The sequence below is a fragment of the Chanos chanos genome, chromosome 3, assembly GCF_902362185.1.
Source record: "Chanos chanos chromosome 3, fChaCha1.1, whole genome shotgun sequence".
NCBI lineage: Eukaryota > Metazoa > Chordata > Actinopteri > Gonorynchiformes > Chanidae > Chanos > Chanos chanos.
In genome coordinates, this window is record NC_044497.1 from 39958205 (window position 1) to 39979459 (window position 21255).

The 21255-nt window shown below is 41.2% G+C and overlaps 1 protein-coding gene across 4 annotated transcripts in view; it reads left to right on the top strand.

Annotated features, from left to right (window-relative positions):
• The window catches only part of dnm1a (dynamin 1a), a 51238-nt gene that overhangs the window by 26125 nt on the left and 3858 nt on the right, over positions 1 to 21255 (top strand). For 3 of the 4 annotated variants that reach the window (XM_030767302.1, XM_030767303.1, XM_030767304.1), the window contains exons 14-21: positions 592 to 603; positions 1230 to 1343; positions 17121 to 17230; positions 17611 to 17722; positions 18055 to 18066; positions 18390 to 18560; positions 19020 to 19261; positions 19757 to 19963. In XM_030767302.1, the coding sequence (XP_030623162.1) occupies positions 592 to 603; positions 1230 to 1343; positions 17121 to 17230; positions 17611 to 17722; positions 18055 to 18066; positions 18390 to 18560; positions 19020 to 19261; positions 19757 to 19963 (980 nt within the window). Of the gene's footprint in view, positions 1 to 591; positions 604 to 1229; positions 1344 to 17120; positions 17231 to 17610; positions 17723 to 18054; positions 18067 to 18389; positions 18561 to 19019; positions 19262 to 19756; positions 19968 to 21255 lie in introns of those variants that run through there. The other variant, XM_030767305.1, reaches the window with a different exon arrangement.

Here is a 21255-nt window from a genome sequence, read left to right on the forward strand (position 1 = left end):
AAAACAGAAATACTCTGAAATGTTTCATCATGAGATCAGATAAAATGTTTGTGTGCATAGTGTTCATAGCCCATTATGCTGGTGGTATCATAAACTGAGAACTTGACAATTTTTTTTTGTTTCATCAGTTGTTCTCCTTCAGGGAAGTTTCTCAGAGCCTAAAATTGTTGTCTGGGTTGGCTCTTTTATAATTCTACCTCCATTAGCACTACTACAGGCAGTACTAGATACTTACATTGTATATTTTTGTATATACTATTATATGTGTATGGCTGATGTATATTTTTTTAGTTTTAAATTTCATTGTTTTTGTAGCTCAGGACATTTTAGAAACTGTGCCTTTCTTAAGCAGAGAGCCATGACACTCTCCTGCTCTTCTAGTCTTATTTGTCATTTTCACCAGTCTGTTCCTGCTGATTAATGTCCATTTTCATGTATTCACTTCTAAAAATATGTTGGTGGAATGTAGAGACTCATTTATTTCTTTGCTCTACATCATTTCCAGTAATAACATCTATTTTTCCCTCCTCTGTCCTTTTCTCTCTCCCTTTTTATTTGGTCATCACCTTTGTCTCGGCAACTCTTCAACAGGATGAAATAATGGTGAGTAGAAGTTGTGTATGGGTTTGCGCCTTGGTTCCCCCTCTTATGTTGATGAGCAGGCAACCAGAGGTCTCTGGTCATTGCTGCTTTACTCTCTCTCCGAGCCTATACAAACACAGCAACCAGCACTATCTCAGACAATGTTGGATGTGGTATAACATTGACACACTCACCTAGATGCAGACACAACAATGAAAAAGGTGAAACTGTTGACAAAAGCTTTCAATTAGTTCTCCGTCAAGCGTGATGAAGCATGTGCGGGACTGGCTATAAGAATGTCTATTTGTCTGCACTTTATACATGTGCAAGAGAAAGAGAGAGAGGAAGAGAGAGGGACTTCAGGAAACTGGTCATTCTCACTTCTTAACAAATAGGTTTTTCTTCACTTTAGGCAAGAGTCAGTCATAACTCCTGCATCCTGCACACACGCATGCAGACACACACACACACACACACACACGCACACACACACACACACACACACACACACACACAAACACACAGAAAAACAGACTCATAGCACAGACATGGTGCTATGGATGAACTGTAAGAAAAGCCATAAAATGAATGTGTTTGTGTGTGTGTTAGTTTCTGATCCTCTTGTGTTTTTTTGTCCAATATTCCAGGTGATCAGGAAGGGCTGGCTGACCATTAACAATATTGGCATCATGAAGGGTGGAGCTAAGGAGTACTGGTTTGTCTTGACTGCTGAGTCACTGTCCTGGTACAAGGATGATGAGGTGAGTACTGTTTGCCACTTCACTTGTTCACTGTTATTGTCACGTCTCTCAAAGACCTGTCCCTGTATCATCTTATGCAGGATGTGACAGCACAGCCCAACCTAACAAACTGAATGTCCATTTCCACAGTTATTTTGCTGTTTGTATAACTCTCGCAAATGTATGAAACAATGAAAAAAAAGCATTGATTGTGTTGACATTTTATAATTATGTAATACACCAACACAGCCTTAGTGTCATTGAAGTCCTGTTGTTTTTTATTTGACAAATCTGACCAAGGGTGTTGTAGGAAGAAAGAGCCAAAGAAACAACTTAAAGGAGAGCCAGTGAATGGGAGCATTTATCTGACCTTTACTAAAACACCAATTCAAAATAAATAGTTTGAGTGCCAATCACTAATCATTCAGAGGAAATAATGATGTCATTGGAGTGTTCTTTCTGTTCGTGCAGTCCAAAGTTTTCTCTTTCTAGTCCATGGACTTCTTTTTAGGCTTGGGCTGACAAGCTAGCCCACTGTTTACAGGTGTTTCCCAACACCTCTTGGCCTGTCATAGCATAATCTAAATGTAGAAACATGACACAATGGTGACTTAACATCTGTCAGGAATGAAACACTGGAGGAATTACAGTGACACCAAGTTTAACCTACAGCAATGTGCAGATGGTTAACTGCAATTCTGAATGAGACTTGTCAATTTTCCATTGGTAATCCTTCAAAGTCATTAAAGCAAATCTCAAAAAAAAAAAAAATTCAATATTCAGACAAATTTGAGTCATTCATAACACCCAACAAGTTTAATTTGCAAACTGCAGAGTAAATAGACACTTGCTCTGTGATCTTGGCTGCGTTTTATTCGGACTTGTTTTACATGATCAAATTGATTCAGACTTGTTTTACATGTCCATCTCGTTGAAGGACATACATCAAATATTGATTAACAACAGACGCAAAATGTCACTGAACATGTCTCTCAAATACTGCCTGCCAGCACAGGCTATGCACACTGTTAATGTACTGCTATTATTTTAATGGGAGGTCTTCTCTTTTGGACTATTTATATCCATTTTCCATAATGAAGTGATCTCAGTTGGACATTTTAAGTCATTCCACTTTGACTTTTCTGCTGACTATGCTGTATTTTCCCCTTCACTTGTTCAAATATTTTCCAGAGCTGTAAGTTTTCCCTGGTCAATGAAGCCTGTGGGGCCTGGTGATATTCTGTGGGAGGGAATAATTAGACTAGACATTGTTTGAATCGTGGCACTTAAAAATTCATGGGTATGGCAAAGGTTAGATTCGCAGTAATTGTCAGTTGTCGCTTGATCCCACATGAAAAACAATTTTTAAAATATTTTACATATATGAATAAGTATATTTTGTAACAACGTACTGAGAATTTGTGTAGAATATGGTGGATTTGCAGAAATGCAGTGTATTTAGCATGTATTTGCGTCCTGTATGTTTTTTTACAGTGTATTTTTTTATTTCAGTTGGTCAGGTCTCAGGAACAGATTAAATATACTGCAGAATAGACAGGCTGCCCTCCAGAAAATTATTTGATAACTGTTCTGGCCGACTATTGTAGCCCGTAAAAGTTGTACTAAAATTCTTCCGACAGCTACTCAGTTTTCACAGTGACCCGAACGCATCTGATGCCAGTTGGTTGTACTCGAAAAGAAAATATTTTTTAGTCTGCATTGATATCCCTTTCCATTTGGGTTTCTTTTTCCTGGTTTAAAGATAAAACAAATAACGAACACTACTTACAAAATGGCAGATCCAGTTTCATGAAAATGCAAGACGTCAACCATCTCTGGCTTTAGCCTTCACTGTAAGACCCAATGTTAATCACTGGCTCTCTGAAGAGTTGTCAGGCATGAATATAAACAAATCCTGTCATATCATAAGAAAAAACATTAACATTATCTAGTTTGTTTTGTCTCAGATTTTTTTCATGGAGGGTAACACTGAGAAAATATATTCATTTAGCTGGATTTTCCACTGCTCACTTCTTGGCCCTGTTCAGTAATGGATTTTCCTAAAAAAAAAATATGTCATTAATCATAAATATGTAATTTAAAATGCAGGCTGGAAAATGAGAAAATTTTCTGCAATCAGTAACTGACAAACTAAGCACTGAGAAAGTGCTTAAAATCCCTCCACGCACAAACCTGCACATACATAGTCATGCATAGACGTACACAGAGAGGGAGTGAGATTACAAATACACACATGCAAATACACAATGCAAATCTAGGAATACGGACACACTCAGCAGCTCATAAATTAAGCTGATTAGTTGTCCAAATTAAGCGGCGTACACATACAGACCGTATGCAAATCCAAGTAATAGGTCTGGACGGGGACACTGGCTGATCTGAAGTTAGCATGTGGTACCCCAATGTGTCAGGTACACCAAAGCTGGCACCCACACGTGCATACCAGAGCCTGGCCTTGTCAGAACAGCCCGGCCTGTTCCCCTCGCAACCACGGCTGCTTTTCATAAAGCCATTTCTTTTCAAAAAGAGCGGGAGGGGGCTGTGGATTGCTGTGCTAACTTGCGTGTCCGTGCGCTTCTAAGCCTGTATGCTTGTAAGCATCTATCTGTTCAGGCGGTGAGTAGCCGGGGAAGTAGCGTGTTTCTGAGTGTGACTCAGTACGATGAGGGCGAATATGGCCGGGTGTGGATATATACGTGGAAGACCATGTGTGGACGTACGCGAGTGTGACTGTTTGTGATTCTGTGTGAGTGTGCGTGTGTACTGTGTAGGGGGTTGCACCGAGGCCAGGGCTAACTCTAGCTGGTTAGGATTGCCCTAACAAGGACCATGTGGGCCAGCAAGAGTGGGGGATGCTGTGGTTCCCTTTCATCTCACAGTGAACAAAAGTCCCTCCCCCCTTCCCTCCATGTCTCCATCCCCTTTCTAGTCATGTCTTAAATAACTAACACACATATAAAGCAGGACCCCCCCCCTCCTTTTCTCTGTTGCTCCTTCAATCACTCTTTATTTCTCTACTTCTCTCTCTGTTTCAGTTTAACCCCCTGTCCCTTTCTCCTTCTCTTCCACATGTATTTATTTTAATATTGGTTTGGGATGGCAGTTTCCCAGTGCAGGGGGACCCAAAACTAACACAGCTCAGCTCTGAAGGAAAAAAGGCCCAAAGTTGTCCAGCTAACGAGAACTGAAAAAGGCCGCTTTTTTTTTTTTTCTTGACTCAACTTTGTCTCAAAGGTTTATTTTTTAAGCATACAGTATACACTCACATTCAGTCGAGCTACACACACTTACATGGCACGCATAGCTTCTTTTTTTTCCAGTGGCATTAGGGTGCTGGATGAGGTTAAAACACAAGCTGAGAGGATTTTGTCTATTCATTACTCTTTGTTTAAACAACACACTAGACCTATAACCCCCCCCCCCCCCCCACCCCTCAGGTGTGCAGTCAGTATTAATATAAAAAGCTCTATCACACAGGATTTAGAGGTTCTGCTTCTAATTTGGCTTGTTATGTATCTGGATTATGTAATTTTATGCCTCACATGGTAAAAGGCTTCCAAGAATCATGTTTTTCGGTAACGTTTCTTTAATTTTACCTTACACTGGTTTGTGTTAAGTTATCGCCTCATAAATTTACATGTATTGTATTAAAGAGGGTCACACGTTGACTTTTGTACAAGTTCGAGTTGTCTGCGATAATTGCTTTGAATCAGTGACACATACATCAGTGTTCCTTCCCAAAATTTCTCCCCCTGTCAGGCACTAATAATAACCTTTTGCTTGGCAAGGTTTGGCAAAGGGGGTGGAGACATTGAGGGGTGAGTGTTGGGAGTGTAAATGTACATGTGTGAAAGCATATGAGTGTGTGTGGGTTGGTGTGGGTTTCAAGATCTGGTTTCTATTACCAGACATGCGGGGTCTTTGAATCAAGCAAAAAAGAGCATTCCCCAAAGTCTTACAAAGCCAAGCACAGTGACATGAATGAGGAGAAGTCCGAAACACATAGCCAACACAAGCCTCCCAATTCCAACTTTGACGGTTCCTTCAAGCCTGTGCCCCATTAATCATACACCCGCAGTTTTTCATATGCGTTCACTTGTGAGTATGGACATATGTTGGCACTGAAATACACTCACGTATTTACACATATATGCATACAGCACCTACTCACTAGTATTGTCCTACCAACAACACACACACACACACTCACATACAACAGAATACGGAGTGTTAGGTGAAACCAGGGAACTCAAAACAGGTCAAATACACCGACACACATTTTTTTTCTGTTAGTCCGTTAACAGGCAGCAGGCCCATTACGAGAGTCATTTTACATTATTAGATAAAGACTATCACTTGTGGTAGTTTGCTGAATTCAGCCGGTTCTTATCAGTAGTTTTAAAGGAGTTTTATCCATTAAAACTCCTGTGCAGTCCGATACACAGTATTCCTCTAACTCTACTCTACTAATGACCTAATTTCTGTCACCTAATTTAATTCTTGGTGTAAAAACCTGACAAATAGCAGAGAAATGACAGAGAAAATGGCTCACACTCAAGGGTATTGGTGTGATAGATTTATGTGCTATGTAGTGCACAATTTTTTGGTACATTCTTTCCTCAGAGTGCAGTCTTAGAGTTACAAATTTCAGCAGAGAGCTGAAAATCATCCATTCTTACGCAGCTTATAATCGTCCATATTTATCATGAATAATTAGAGTTGTTACGTAGATTTTTAGTGACAAAATCATTAGTTACTTCATAATCGATGACAAAAATATTTCTGTATGGGTGCATTTCTTGTCACAGTAAAATTATAAAACAAGAACTATCACACAAAGGGCTCCAGAGAGACGGGTGCAAATGAACACGAGTGTATGAGGAGCTTACATGGGAAAAGTCACACAATGAGTACAAAAAACACACTAGACTTGTAGACTAACAAAACGGGCACACAGTCGGCAAACTGTACACAGGCAACAAATGACAGGAATAACATGGAAGGCTCAGTAAAGCTAACTGCTAGATTTCATAGAAGACGCAGGAAAGTTCCAGTCTGTTTGTTGCATCTGGCAGAAACAGTAACAAACAGGTGATCAGAACAGGCGATTTGAATTCTGGAGAGATGGAGGGAACCAGTGCAGTTGCAGGTGCAGCCGTGGGTGGGGGGCGTGACAAGAATGCACACCTCATAGGTAAGTTTATGTCAGTATCCACGGCAGTTAGATAAAACATACATTAAAGACATAACTGCAATTGAATGTGGCAGTATATTGAATAATTTCAATATTGGTCGAAAGCAATAAAGGTGGCTTCCCGTTCACGGATAAAAAAAGAGAGAGGGACAAATCTAACTCTTTGTTGAGGCCCCGTAGTAACACAGAATTAAGATTTTTCGATTGAGGAAGTTTCTCTTTGGAGTAAGATCGTATCAGCTTTCCCTTCTTAATGGACCAATAAAAGTTCTTTAGTCCTCATACATAATAGACCCTTAATGGAATGGTTCTCATCAAGGAAATATCTAATCTCAGGAAAGGTAATATCACCTGTTTTGGATTTGGGGTTTGTGATGTCAGATTTTTAGAGGGCAGGGTATCTTACCTACTAAATCTGTGGGCACTTTACAATGTAATGAACACCCTTAGTGCACAGTTAATGCATGATTTAATTGTAAATGGAGCTGAGGTGACATGTGAAATTGTTGCCTATGGTGATGCTTTCACACTTCCTTTGTGGAAAGATGCTATGTGTTAAATTTTTTTCTTTTCTCTCTAACTATAACCAAATTCCCCAGCATATATGCTGACTTCTTTGATCTCTATATCTTGAATTTAGAGAAGATTGAATTTAGAAGTGTCAAAAATCAAGATACACCAGTGTTTGTTTGATCTAGATTTAATGTTACAGGAACAGTGGTTATACATTAAATTATAGTTAACTGAAAGTGATTTTTAGGGTTTACTCAGTAATTCATATCTCTTTGCTTTTTGTCAAATCTTGTTTTGTGTTATTGAGTCAAATGTCAGGGTATCTTTTGAATTGTAGTGTAAAGCATTCTGCTTCTTTATCAAATTCTTTTTGCATATCACAAAAGTGAGATGTGTCACCCACATTTGTTTATTATACCAATGTTTTTCACTGTGAGCTATTATCTGTGTCAGTGTGAGTTATTCTAACCCCATTATTAGCATAGCAGGTGACAGACAACAGGTCACGGAAAAGGAGTCTCTGTTTCTCAGTCTTGCTCTTTTTCAGTCACTCTCTGCCTTTCTCTCTCTCTTTACACACTCACACACTGAAACGCACACACACACACACACACACACTTTCCGCATGGATTTGTTTTTCTGTTTTTACACAAACTCATATGTGACCATCCATAGCAGATGACAGCTGTATTACAATGCTTTCATTCAGGGACAGAAGTTAGTGGCTCCACATCCATAATGTCACAGACAAATATACGCATAAACATAAACACACGCATACACATAAACACACACATACAGTCAGATACAGTCCTTCTGCCTCTAACTTTATCTCCCATAACACACAGAGAACAGAACAGAACAGAACAGAGCAGAGCAGAGCAGAGCAGAACAGAACAGAACAGGGTGCTTCACAGACACATAAAAATGCGTGTCATTGTCCAGCATGCTGTCTTGCTCACATACAGGTCATCTTTCTTATCCTCACTGATGAAATACACATACTCCTGCCTTGTTTAAGCACCTCCTCCTTTGCCAGTGAGTTATTTACAGCTCAGAGACACAGTGCATGATCTGGCTTTCCAGTGGCTTTATGGCAAAGACAGAACATTTCTGCATTTCAGTATCCTTGTACAATTTTATGTGTATACTACCCATAATGTGTGCACCACTACGTGTCAGAATATCTGTATATTGGTATCTGTGAGTGTAAATGTTTTTATTGAAACACCAGTGAAGACTCTTTGTAAAAACCTACTGATATCCTCAACACACTCCTAAGCGGAAACATATTCCTCTTTGGTTCATTTCTTTTTTTTCAGTGTCAGAGGTCTAGTTAGCATATAAGAAGTTAGCCTTCAGCTCCTCATTTCTGACTCATTGAGAGTGCTTTTTTACACTACTGTACAATTTTCTCACTTTATAACAGCCTATTTAAAAAAAGTTATAAAGACGATTTCCATTTTTCTGATGAATATATATTTTAGACATAGATTTTTTGTTTATATGACCAAACAGTCTTTTCTGTAGCTTGTTATGTGTTGAGACATGTAAGTGTTCTGGTTTTGAAAAATGTGACTGTGTTTCTTTGTGTGTGTGTGTGTGTGTGTGTGTGTCTGTCTGTCTGTCTGTGTTTTTCTGTGTGTGTGTATGTGTGCGTGTGTATGTACGTGTGCGTATGTGTATGTGTATGTGTATTTCACTGTCTTGTTGGCATTTTTGAGGTCACACACGCAAAGGCTCTTGGTTTGGGTTGGGTTTGGGCACTTTATTTAGAGCTTTAGTTAAACATACTCTAGGTCAGCTATGAGGTTGCCTGATTTTTACTTATTTTAGACCCTTAGAAGGGTGTTGCCTTGGCATGTCAGTTTTGCAACAGATATACCAGAGGGGAAAAGATATACACAGTTAGACTTACACGTTTGTATTCAAAGTTTATTGAACTAGAAGTATAATACAATCCTCAGTTATCATTAGTTATAAATTGTGTTGTCTATATCAGTTTCAAACTGGTTAAATTCCCAGTTTCCTTTATTTAGCAGATGTCGGAGGAAATCGTTGGACTATTTCTGGTATAAAACCAACCAAGTTTCTAGGACTGAAAACAGGTGATTATATTGCTTTAAAAGTAATGTACCATATTTCTACAGTGATTCGTCACAGACTTTGCTATTCATACAGTTTCAGAAATTCACAGGCTATTCCCTACAGACAGAAAGAGTTCTCAGGTTCTTACTAAATACATCCACGTTACTTCAAAATCATCTGTATGAAGTCATGATGCCACAAGATGCCATAAAAATTGGATCCATGCATTGTTGTGTTGACCAGTGGATTCTCTTGAGCTTCCCCACTCAGCCTAACCAATGTGCAGACTACTGTACAACCACTACTTCCTGAACAGGTAGTCTGAACACTGGGCAGGCGGGGCGGGCTGCAGCACATGTAAGGAGAAGGATCCAAATTGAACACACATGCAAACATGCACAGAGCTATTAGTTCTCACCCTTTTTTCTTGGCCATCATCTCAAAGTGAATTAAAACTCTTTTACTCATTACCCTATATATCAAGCTGGTTTTCAGAATCAGAGTGACTGACTCCTGGGAATGGTTGAACGTGGAACTCAGACCTGAAGGAAAGAAAGAAAAAAACTGCAATGAGGGAGAAGCGGTGGGTCCTGAGTGGCAGCAGTACTTCCTGTCTCCTCTGGAGAGGAGAACATTCCAAAAAGTCTCACATTTCACTCAGAAATCCCAGAGACCTTTGATATTTTACCTGGAAAGTTGAATAGAATGACAATGAACAGTTCATTTTTGTGCAATATCCTTGTTGAATATTATCCAAATGCAACAATGTATTACACATTATCTGTAGCTAATGGACACTTGGAGATCATGAAGGTGAAACTGAATAAAAGTCAGTAAGCATTTAATTTGATACGTATGATCACACAGTAACAGATGCACAAACTCATGGTCCTGGACTCAAAGACCCTGATGCCCTCACTGACCCCCCAGTAGAGAAGCTTCAAGGTCTCTTTTAAAAGTAAAGATAGATAAACAAGACATACATAGTGAAAAATGATAACTGTTAGAGACTGTGGATTAACCCGGGCTAGGCTGCTCCTTGGAGTTGTGGTTTTTCTGGCTATGGCTATGGTGCAGGAAAGCACAGTCGACTGTTCTACGCATCCTTTTCCGCTCATCCAATCTCAGCCCATCTCTGAAAAAATATGATGGCTTAACAGAAACACCATTTTTACAGCAGAGGAGAAAGGAGGACAAAGACCATACCTTTAACGATTTGAAGGTTCTCGCTTAATCTCCCCAGATGGTTCGTCTCACGCGTCTTGTGCGTACTCACTCTCCCTCTCCCAAGATGCGTGCCTGAAGAAGAGAATGTGCTGGTGAATGACTGCAACATGGATGGGTGGAATTGGGGAGGGGAACACAACAGCAGGGCCACAGAGGTTGGCATTTTAGGAGGAGGGATTTTTTACGTCTTGTCCTCCTTGACCCCCCCACTAACTTTTAGTCCCCAACTTTCACGCAGCCATTTCAGTCGTGGCCATTGAAGTCCAACAAAACAGATAGGGTGATTTTCCAGATGTCTCCGATTGTTTGTGTCAGTTCAGCCTAGTAAAGGAGACGACAGGGAATGGAGCGTTTCTCATCTCCAATGGGTGGCAAAGCAGGGATTTGCAGCCTTGACGTGGCAGAGTGCTGTTAACTAACTTTCCCTCTATGTAAGAGAGGGAAGGAGAGAGGGAGCCAAGGAAGAAGAGGAGGAGCAAGTCTTTTTGCTACCCTGCTCTCTCCCTCCCTTCATCCCCCTTGTCTGGGTCTCTGTCTTTTTTCTTCCTTGCTTTTTTTTTTTTTTTTTTCAGGAGGCAACAGGAAGTGGAGGGTCAAAGGTCAACAGGAAGTTAAGTGTATTCATTTGCTGCATGAGTTGTGTAATTTTGGGGGGGAGGCTCGTTAGGGGTTGAGGATTTTAAAAAAAGGGTGTAGGGCAAGTGGCACGATTGGTTGGTACAGTCTTTGGGAGAGAGAATTAGCATGTTTTTGTGTGGAGGTGGGAGTGTCTGTCAGCCAGTGTGCATGTGTGGGAGTCAGAGTGGATGACTCTAGAGGCTCCATGTGTTTCTAGTCGTTTGGAGGAATGTTGGAGTTTCTTGGCAGGAAAGCAGGGTAGTAATAACTCCAGATGTGCAGCCCTGTGGTTGCTCGCCTTGCACTGCTCTGTTTTTTCTGCTGAGGCCGATTTCCTCTCCCTGAATGCGTTGAATAAAGAGGTCTTTATGCTGGGCCGAGAAGCCCTCCCTACAGCCATATAGCCCCCCCCCCCCCCCCCCCCCCCATCCCAACCCCACCAAAAGCTCCATCACTCCCTCAGTAGACAGGGGAACAGCTAGGTCGAGTTACGGGGTCGAAATCTGGACCAGGTTTTTGTAAAGGAGGCAGTCAAGAGGCATGGGGGAGAAACATTTTGGAGGGTGATATCCAGGCCAAATGTCTACATCACGACAGTGCTCTGTCAGGAAACCACAGGTGACAATAGTTTCAGGTTCATGGAGAAGTTTTATTGATGGAAGAGTTTTATGCATGCTTCTCCTGAGCCTTGAGTCAACATTATCCATGTTTTATTTGTTTTCTTTACAGCTTCCTCTGGTCCTTGTCCGTCACTTTCTATGCTGTGCTCCCAGCATCTTATCCTGTCTTTTCACTGTCTGTCTCCCGTTGCTTCTCTGAGCCCAGCTTTCCAATTCATTCCCCACTCCCTCTCCGTATTTTTATTCCTTGTCATGATTCCTCAGTATGTCACTGAAATCCGTACCCAACTCAGGTCAATTGCAAAGCAGCATTGATGATGCTAGACAAAGAGAGAGAGAGAGAGAAAATGACAGAGAGAGAGAGAGAGAGAGAGAGAGAGAGAGGAAGGGAGGTAGCCAGGCTCTGTCCAGGAGCTGGGTGGTGACCATATTTGCTTTAGCTTTATTTTTTCACTCCCGGACCTGAGTGAGAAATCAAAACAAGCCTCCACTGGGAGCTGGTTCAGCAGCCCTGAAGGTGCACAGTCAAGCCAAGACAAAGAGAGAGGGAGTATGTAAAAGAGGTGCTGATAGAGGGGGGGGGCGGGGGCAATTTTAAGTTTAATGTCATTAACAGAAATCACAGATTTGGTGTGTAATCTCTCTGGGGTGAACATGATTAGAATTCTCCCTAAATAACATCAAATAAACTTTGGATTTCTCCTTGGTTGTCTCTAGAAGCCTTGAACTCTATAGAGGCTTGGATGTGACCAAGATTAAAAACAGTTTTTGCAGTCTTTTACAGTTTTGTTTGAGCTATCCGGCACACACATTGGGACATCTCCCTTTATACTGTCCTGAAAATACTCAAACTTTTCTCAAACTGGCTTGAAGGATTCAAATCTGATTGGAAAACCAGACGTGTGGCTGTTGTTGTTGTCGGTGGTGGTGGCGGAGGGAGTATAGGTAGATGAAAGAACACTGCCTTACACACAGCTCCATCCCAGACATCATTTTTACACCAACATTCACAAAACTGTTATCCGGCTAAAATTACATAGTTTTAGCGTCTTGGAATGGGACCCAGTGTATATTATAAGTGTTGAGTTATTCTAGAGTTGCATTTTGAAACCTCATGAAAAACTGATGTTTTTGTTAAGTGTTCAACAAAAACCAATAGGGACAAATTATAATTTGTTATAATAACCCAGAATAATACTGTAATGCTCTTATTTTAAGTTCCTGAGAGCTTGGGAATATATCCAGTAGGGGAGCAGGGAAGAGAAGAGAGAAGCAGACAAAGGGGGAGAGAGATGGCGTCTGGATTTTTTATTTATTCTGGATTACCACTGATGAGATAAACAATTGACATTCTGTTTTCCTTTTAACATAGTTTCACCTTCTCATGCTGTACCCACAGCTTTCCAAGTACATAGAAAAGAGCGCGGAGAGGTGTGGAGTGAATTGGTATTTAGAGAGGGAAGACAGGATAAGAGGAAGGAAACAAACTCTGGTGTCTCCATTATTTAACGTGGCTATTTACATCATGGCAGCTTTTTTTTTTTTTTGCATGTATATATTCTCCCGCTGCCATTGATTTTCCAGTTCAGGTTTTATATTGTGTGAGAAAACCAGACCATGAAACTGAATGAATGGTGAAGGATTCATACAGTGCGTGGTGCTCAGGCTGCCAGAACATCTTGTCAGTGTGATTGCCTACACTGTGTCACATTACAGGTCTAAGAGAAGATCTGTTCAAACTTTTCAGTCAGCTAAACTGGCCCACCTCAGTCTTTTGCTTCATTACATTCTTCTTAAATGTGTATGTCTTAAGCTCAAACATAGGGCTTTAAAAGTCCTAAGCTCACGAAAGGGTCTTAACTTTGACTTTGTAAGACTCAGCTTGCATGTTTCTTAATGTCCAACCTCCGCCGCTATTAACACATCATCACCCTCTTGTTAAAGACACACTTGTTACACAGAACTGTTCTTAGAGATTGTTTTTACTGTGGGAAAAGTTGTAGATTGAGAGCACCCTTTTTGTTGTCTCTCTCAGACTGTGTTCAACGCTTTGTTCTTTTTATTGTTCCTGTGGAATCCAAAAAAAAAAAAAAAAAACCCATTTGTCATCAGTGTGTGAGGTGGCATGTCGCTAGTGAGTCACAGAAAACAACCAAGGACTGACATGTCTTTAATGCAGTGTTAGAGTTTTAGAGGTTTGCTCTACAAAAAGAGTTTTCATCAGTGTCTTTCCATAAATTGGAGACAACCTAATCTGAACTGATTCTGTATCATTCCTGTGGCTGAAATGGATCATTTTTATTTCATGACTAGTTTTTTCTTCTTTTTCTTTCTATTCTTTCTCTCGTTCTTTTATTAACCAAAGATGGCTCTTTCATTCAGATCACCCGAGCAGGATGAGCTCAGCAAAAACCATGGGGTCTTGTGCCTCACACACACACACACACACACACACACACACACACACACACACACACACGCTGACACACACACTGTGGAATGGTTATCATACTTAGTGACCTCTTCCACAGTGCGCTGGCTCATGTGCTGTAAAGTAATGTTCCCTTGCCTCTCAGGAAAGTCTGAGGGGAATGTAACGCTTTTTTCTTCCTCTTCTTCACATGAATTAAAGAAAGACAGAGCTGGGGGAAAGCGGTGCATTTTGAAAATTGCCATTGGCCTCCGCCCAAGGCACAGTCTTTCTGGTAATGAGGGGTTAGGAGCAGTATTATTGCTTCCATATGCTGCTCGCGTTTCTCCAGCCTTTGATGCAAACCCAAGTCACCAGCACTTTTCAATCTGCTGCTAGAGACACACACACACACACACACACACACACACACGTGCACGCACACACACACACACACACACACACGCACACACACGCACAGACACACACACACGCACACACACACACACACCACACAGGCAGCTCTTAAAGGTACAGTCATCTTTTTAAACTTTAAAGACTGGGTTTAAAGTTTCAATCCAGATAATACTGTGATAACTTCATACTATAGACAATGACTTCATCTGAGGAACAACATTATAGAATGTTTTGTATTAACACATGAAAAATTTGCAAAATGTGTGCACGCGTGTGTGTGTGTGTGTGTGTGTGTGTGTATGTGTGTTCTCAGTAGTGTTTTTGTGAAGCCCTTTGTTTGGATTACCCAAGCAGTGGAGTGAGACATGTGAAGTGTGTTTATGAACTTCCTCTCTCTTTATAATTACACTGGTATTAGTCACCCAAACAATAAAACAATGGAAATTTGAAGTATTTCAAGTCCTGTCTTTTTTGTCTTTAAATCAAATGATCATACCAACCCACTGCATCTTAATACCATAGCAAATCTAAATTGCATTGTGTTACTTCAGTAGGGAAAGTCCAGCTTTCTTTGTATTGAGTTAAGATCAGTTTTCTCTGTTTCCTAATACTTATTTTAACAGCTATGAATCAGAGCAGAGCTGTTCTTGGGTCAGCTATTAGTATAAGAGGTCAGTGCTCCTACTGAAGGGCTTGATTTTTAAGAGTCTGAGTTTCCAAACTGGCGTGCTTTACAGGAACACATGGGGAATCATTCAGTGTGCATGCATGCTGGTGTGAGTGCGTGTGTGTGTGTGTTTGTCTGTCCCTCTACATGAAGGCGGGGGTTGTTGGGGGGGGGGGGGGGGTGGTAGTCAGAGGTCGGTCCTGACACACCACAGTCTGGTTTTTAACTTTCTGATGACTTGCGTTCACTGCCTAAGATGTGTCTGTGTCTGTGGGAGGAGGGAGGATCTGGGACTGTGTGTGAGTCTGTCAGTCTGTCTGGGAGTTGAGCAGGCTTTTACATAGATATCTGTAGGGCTGTATGTATATGTATAATTTTGTAAACGTGTACATGTGTAGGTCACATTCTTGTGTGTGTGTATTTGTGTGTGTACGAGGCAGTTCGTTTGTGTTTTGAAAAAACTGTTTGGTAGATCAGAAGTCTGTACTATAAAAAGTGTTTGTTTCTGATAGCCTCTAAGCGTGTGTATTAAATAAAAATCCCCTGATTTACTCATTGCTTACTTGGTTCTCACCCTGTATGTATCAGGCTTAGTCATGGACACTGCTTCTCTGTCATTCCCTGCTTCCTCTTTTCCTTACTCTGCTCTGTCACATCTTACCACCTAGACAACCCATGTCTAAAATCTCTCTCTCTCTCTCTCTCTCTCTCTCTCTCTCTCTCTCTCTCTTTCTCTTTTTCTCTCATTCTGGCCAGAGGAAAGGAAAAATCACTGGAAGGCCCCTCCCCTGTATGCGTGTGTGTGTGTGTGTGTGTGTGTACATTTATACACATGGAGGCTCTTTAAATGATGTCACCTCTGGGTGCCATGGCAACAATTTGTTTTGTCTCTTCTCCACTTCGCCAGTTGGCTGGGCAACCTGACAGAGGGGACACACTTATTGGTTGGAAAGCCCCTAAGCACAGGATGCCTGTCAAAGACAAAGTTGCTCTTTGTTGCTGATCCCAGATCAGGTTGCTTCAGTTAGATTTGATCATGATTTAACTGATCCTAGGTCAGTGGCATTGTTAAATTCACTGGCCACTCTGACATGACTAGTCAGAGTAGCCAGTAATTTCATATGACAAGTTTAGATTCAGTTACTGTCTGTGTTTAGTATTTAGTGTTAGCATACCAATGAATTTTGGTCAGTCAGTCAAGTTTATCTTGCCCTCTAGCATGACCCTGTAGTGCTCACACACACACACACACTCACGCACACACACATACAAAAACACAAACATATGTTCTTTTTAACACAGGCTGTATGCTGCGAGGACAGAAGTGCATCGTCCTGTGTCTCTGTTCAATGTGGGAGGTTGTTGCGCTGTTATGATGAATAGAAATGACGGCTTGTGAAGTCCGGCTGGCCAGGGTGTGGTGGTTCTCTTGGATTTGGCAGGGTTCAGGTTTTGAGGGGGAATACCAGGGCTACGACACTGATCTCCAGGCTCCTGATGAATAGCCAGGCCGCTGCGGTGCACCAACCAGTCGGCAGACTCCAGTTTTGCCCGCCCTGGTTCTTTTTTATTTTAGCCATGCTGGTTTTAATCAGTTCCAGCCTTGTTTGGTGGGATTTGGACAAAATAAGAAATATGGTTTGTTTCTGTCTCTCTTTTAGATCATTCATACTCTGTCTTTTCTCTCATGTCTGTTTCTTCAGTTTACTGTTTATCTGTCTTCCTGTCTGGTTCTTTCATCTTCACTAAAAATTCCAAAGGCTTTACTCACCAGAATCACCTTGTCCTTGAGAACAAAGTAACTCACCTAAAGCTGTCAACAACAGTCAACATAGACTCAGGTGGACAGTATAGATCAATGAAATCAGTAATCAGATATCTCTCAAATTTTCTCTCTCTCTCTCTCTCTTGCTCTCTCTCTCTCTCTCTCTCTCTCTCTCTCTCTCTCGCTCTCTCTCTCTCTCTCTCTCTCTCTCTCTCTCTCTCTCTCTCTCTCTCGCTCTCTCTCTGTCGCCCCCTGCAGGAGAAAGAGAAGAAATACATGCTTCAAGTGGATAACCTGAAACTGAGGGATGTTGAGAAGGGCTTCATGTCCAGCAAGCACATCTTTGCCCTGTTCAACACAGAGCAGAGGTCAGCTACCACACAACATATCCATAGAAATATTCTGAGGGTCAAGGCATGACACAGTGACACACATACATAAACATACACCTCACTGACCAGGCCCATAAAAGTGCAGATTTAAAGGAGAAGAGCACTGTCATGTGTCAGCGCCTGATTAGAGATCTCATGAAGTTGTGCTTCAGATGCATACACATATATTCACTCACCTCTCACTCTCTCTCCTCTCTCTCTTTCTCTTTCTCTTTCTCTTTCTCTTTCTCTTTCTCTATCTCTTCCTCTTTCTCTTTTTCTTTTTCTTTTTCTTTTTCTTTTTCTTTTTCTTTTTCATTTTCTTTTTCTTTCTCTTCCTCCTCCTCTTCCTCTTTCTCTTCCTCTTTCTCTTTCAGGAATGTGTATAAAGACTATCGTCAGCTTGAGTTGGCGTGTGAAAGTCAGGAGGATGTGGACGGCTGGAAGGCCTCGTTCCTTCGGGCTGGTGTCTACCCGGAACGTGTTGTGGTAAGATCATGCCAGTCCAAATGCACCCCAATACATGCAGCCGTAGTATGTTTAAACTGTCATGGACATGGCACATAAACGTCTGTCAAAACACACTAATATCCAAAGTGTTCCATTTATATTAAACTGAGTATTGGATCGTTAAATTGTTAATGGTTACATTGATGACACAAAGTGCCCATTCAATGAAAGTTATTTTTTAATATATTTGTTTCCAAATGCATGCCAATTCATTGTTCATCACAGTTACACTCACAGTCTGAACATTGTAAGTGTGTGTGTACATTGTACTCTTTGTCTTCCTCTCTCTTGCTATCTTGGGACCATGATAGGAGAAAGACAAGGTATGTAGCTTGTTTATCTTTTTTTTTTCTCTGAAACTTCGCTTTGAATATTAAAATGAGTTCAGTGCTATTAGGGAAATACTAATTCAAAGAACTAGTTTTGTTTAATGAAGGAACTGAATATCTCAGCTTTGGCTTTTTATAATGAATAATGACTGTCCTACCACATAAATTCTGCGAGGCCCGACCATTCCCTCTGCCATGTACATATCAGTGTGTTCTAATGCTCTTCATCACCCTGTCTCTGTAACATCTCTGTTTCTGTAACTACTTTCTAATCTTTTAGTCTTTTATGATGACACTTCATGCTCTCTTCTCGGTAGAGTGACACCAGTGAGGAGAACGGCTCAGATGGTTTCATGCACTCCATGGACCCACAGCTGGAGAGGCAGGTGGAGACCATCCGTAACCTGGTGGACTCCTACATGGCCATTGTCAACAAGACAGTGCGTGATCTCATGCCGAAGACAATCATGCACCTCATGATCAATAATGTGAGTTTAGTACCCTCCTTCCAATTTTATCATCAGGTAGTTTAGACTGATAATGGTCTTGATTAAAATGGCCCTATCTATGAATGGAAAGAAGTACAGTTAAGCGTACTTCTGCTGCTATTATATTTCAAGGGCTAGATAACATACTGTTTTTTTTTTTTTCTTTTTTTTTCTTAAACACACACAAGACACACTTTTTTTTTCTACAACACACAAGAGTGTTGCCCACAAATGTTCTCAGGTTCGAGAACAGGATATAGGCCTGTGTTCCACAGCAGCACGTAGACAAAGTTACTTAGGACAGATCTCTGTTCATCTAAACAGTGTCAGAAATCCAACTGCAAAAAAGCCTCAAACATGTTGTGGAGCACACGCATCTCTTTCTCTCTCTCTTTCTCTCTCTCTCTCTCTCTCTCTCTCTCTCTCTCTCTCACTCTCTCTCTCTCTCTCTCTCTGCAGACAAAGGACTTTATAAATGCAGAGCTGCTTGCTAACCTGTATTCATGTGGAGATCAGAACACACTGATGGAGGAATCAGCAGAACAGGCACAGCACAGGGATGAGATGCTGCGTATGTATCATGCCCTGCGTGAGGCCCTGAGCATCATCGGAGACATCAGCACCAGCACTATTTCCACCAGTCTGCCTCCACCTGTTGATGACTCCTGGCTACAGGTGCAAGGAGGCCGCTCTGGAGGACGGTATGTACAAGAGAAAGTTTTGGAATGATGGATGAATGGATGGATGGATGGATGGATAGATGTATAAATGGCTTAAGTAGGTTAACGGCGGCTGGAAGGAGAGGCTGCTGAGCAAGCTATGGTTAAGTAACACATTTCCAGTTCAGTCTGTCCCTAACTCATTCAATTCCTGTGTGTAATATGGAGCTATATCAAAAATGTGCTGACTGGTCAGTTGATCCTCAAAACCTCAGCTGAGGTTCACTGGTCTAGAGTTAAGCCACCAGCTGCAGTGTGCTAAATCACTCAGATGTCCTATATCTTATCTACAACAGCTCAACTCAACGGGAGTGTGACTAGTTCAAAATCACGCAAAAGTTTTAGTGAAATGGTGTTTAATCTGTTTTCCAGTTTTGCTCAGAAAGGCTTGTTCTCAAAAGAGTTCAAACAAAATCTGTTTATACAGACCTGAATTCATGGAAGTTAGCTTCTTTATTCTCTCCATATTTTTCTAAGGTCTCCAGCCACCAGTCCTACACCTCAAAGGAGGGCTCCTCCTCCAGGACCCCCGGCCCGGCCAGGTTCTCGGGGTTCGGCCCCTGGACCTCCCCCTGCAGGAGGTCCACCTGTCCCCTCTCGCCCTGGGGCATCTCCAGATCCGTTTGGTGGGCCACCCCCACAGGTTCCCTCCCGGCCCAATCGTGCACCCCCTGGTGTGCCCAGGTGAGACACTGGAGTCGAGCTGAGGAAATTTTGTAATTGTGTTTTAAAAATGTTGATGTTGTGTAGATGTAAGTAAACTACTACTACTACTACTAGTATTACTATTAATAGTAATAATAATACAGCCAAAATTTGGGCAATTGCCCAGTATTGGAGTGATGCTGAGAAAATCAGTCCTGTGTGAGTTCTTAGCCAAGGTGAAAATGCAACCCTTCCAAAATTCCAAATACTCAGTGTGAATGTATAATAATTAGTAACTTCTTTTTTTATATAGTTGAGTGTAGAATATGCCCTTTCTCAGAAAAGCAGTGAGAGACTTTACAGAAAGACTGAGAGAGAATTACAATGATCAGTACAAAATCAGGACAAATGCAATTTTTGTTACAAAGACTAACTCAGGAATAATCAGGGAAAGAAAAACTGAATGGAGACTGAGTCAATAGCAACAATAGAGAGAGAGAAAGAGAGAGAGAGAGAGATAGAGAGAGAGAGAGTGAGCGCATGGTGTTTTTGCTTTCTTTTGTAGTTTTCTCCTCATATGCACTTATTATGTTGCCTTCATTTGCTTAAAATTGTAAACTAACTGAGCATGTACTTAAGTCACATGGACAGGGCAGATGTGTACCTCTGTCACAAGACACACGTCACACCAAACTGCTCTTTCACACTCACTACACTATTAACCAACTTTTCAACGTTGGCTGATTGTGGGTGGAAGTCCAGGGGAAAGCATTTGGCCATGTCTCTCTGGGCGGGTGAGTTGGCCTGGGTCCCTCACTGTCTCATTCAGTGGTGGTTACTGAGGCACATTCATAGACAGAAATAACAATCTCCACCAAACTTATTACATAACTTGACAAAGTATGCAGCTTATTGTCTTTAAAAATTTGTGCTTCAAGAGCATTGAACTGGAAGACTTTCAAGATAGCAAGTAACCGGACATTCTAAACTTGGTTCGAAAGAAAAGGGGGGAAACTGTCAACATTAGACCAAGGAGTTTTTTTCTTCTTAGTGTGAACATGTGTACACAACAAATAGTCTTTGGGGATTAATGCTGGCAATCTCAATGATAAATTGTCATCTCAAAGTGATATAACCAATATTTCTTTAAGATTAAAGATGCTACAAATTAAATGTAAATGGATCCTTTGGCATTAAGTCAGGAGCTTCCTCAGTTTACCGCTGACAGTTGACACTAATCCCCCGTCATTTACTAATCAAACCCAAACCCTTTGTAGTATACATGGTGAGCCAAAACGCAACACCTTTTATATCACCAAAAAGAAAACAAA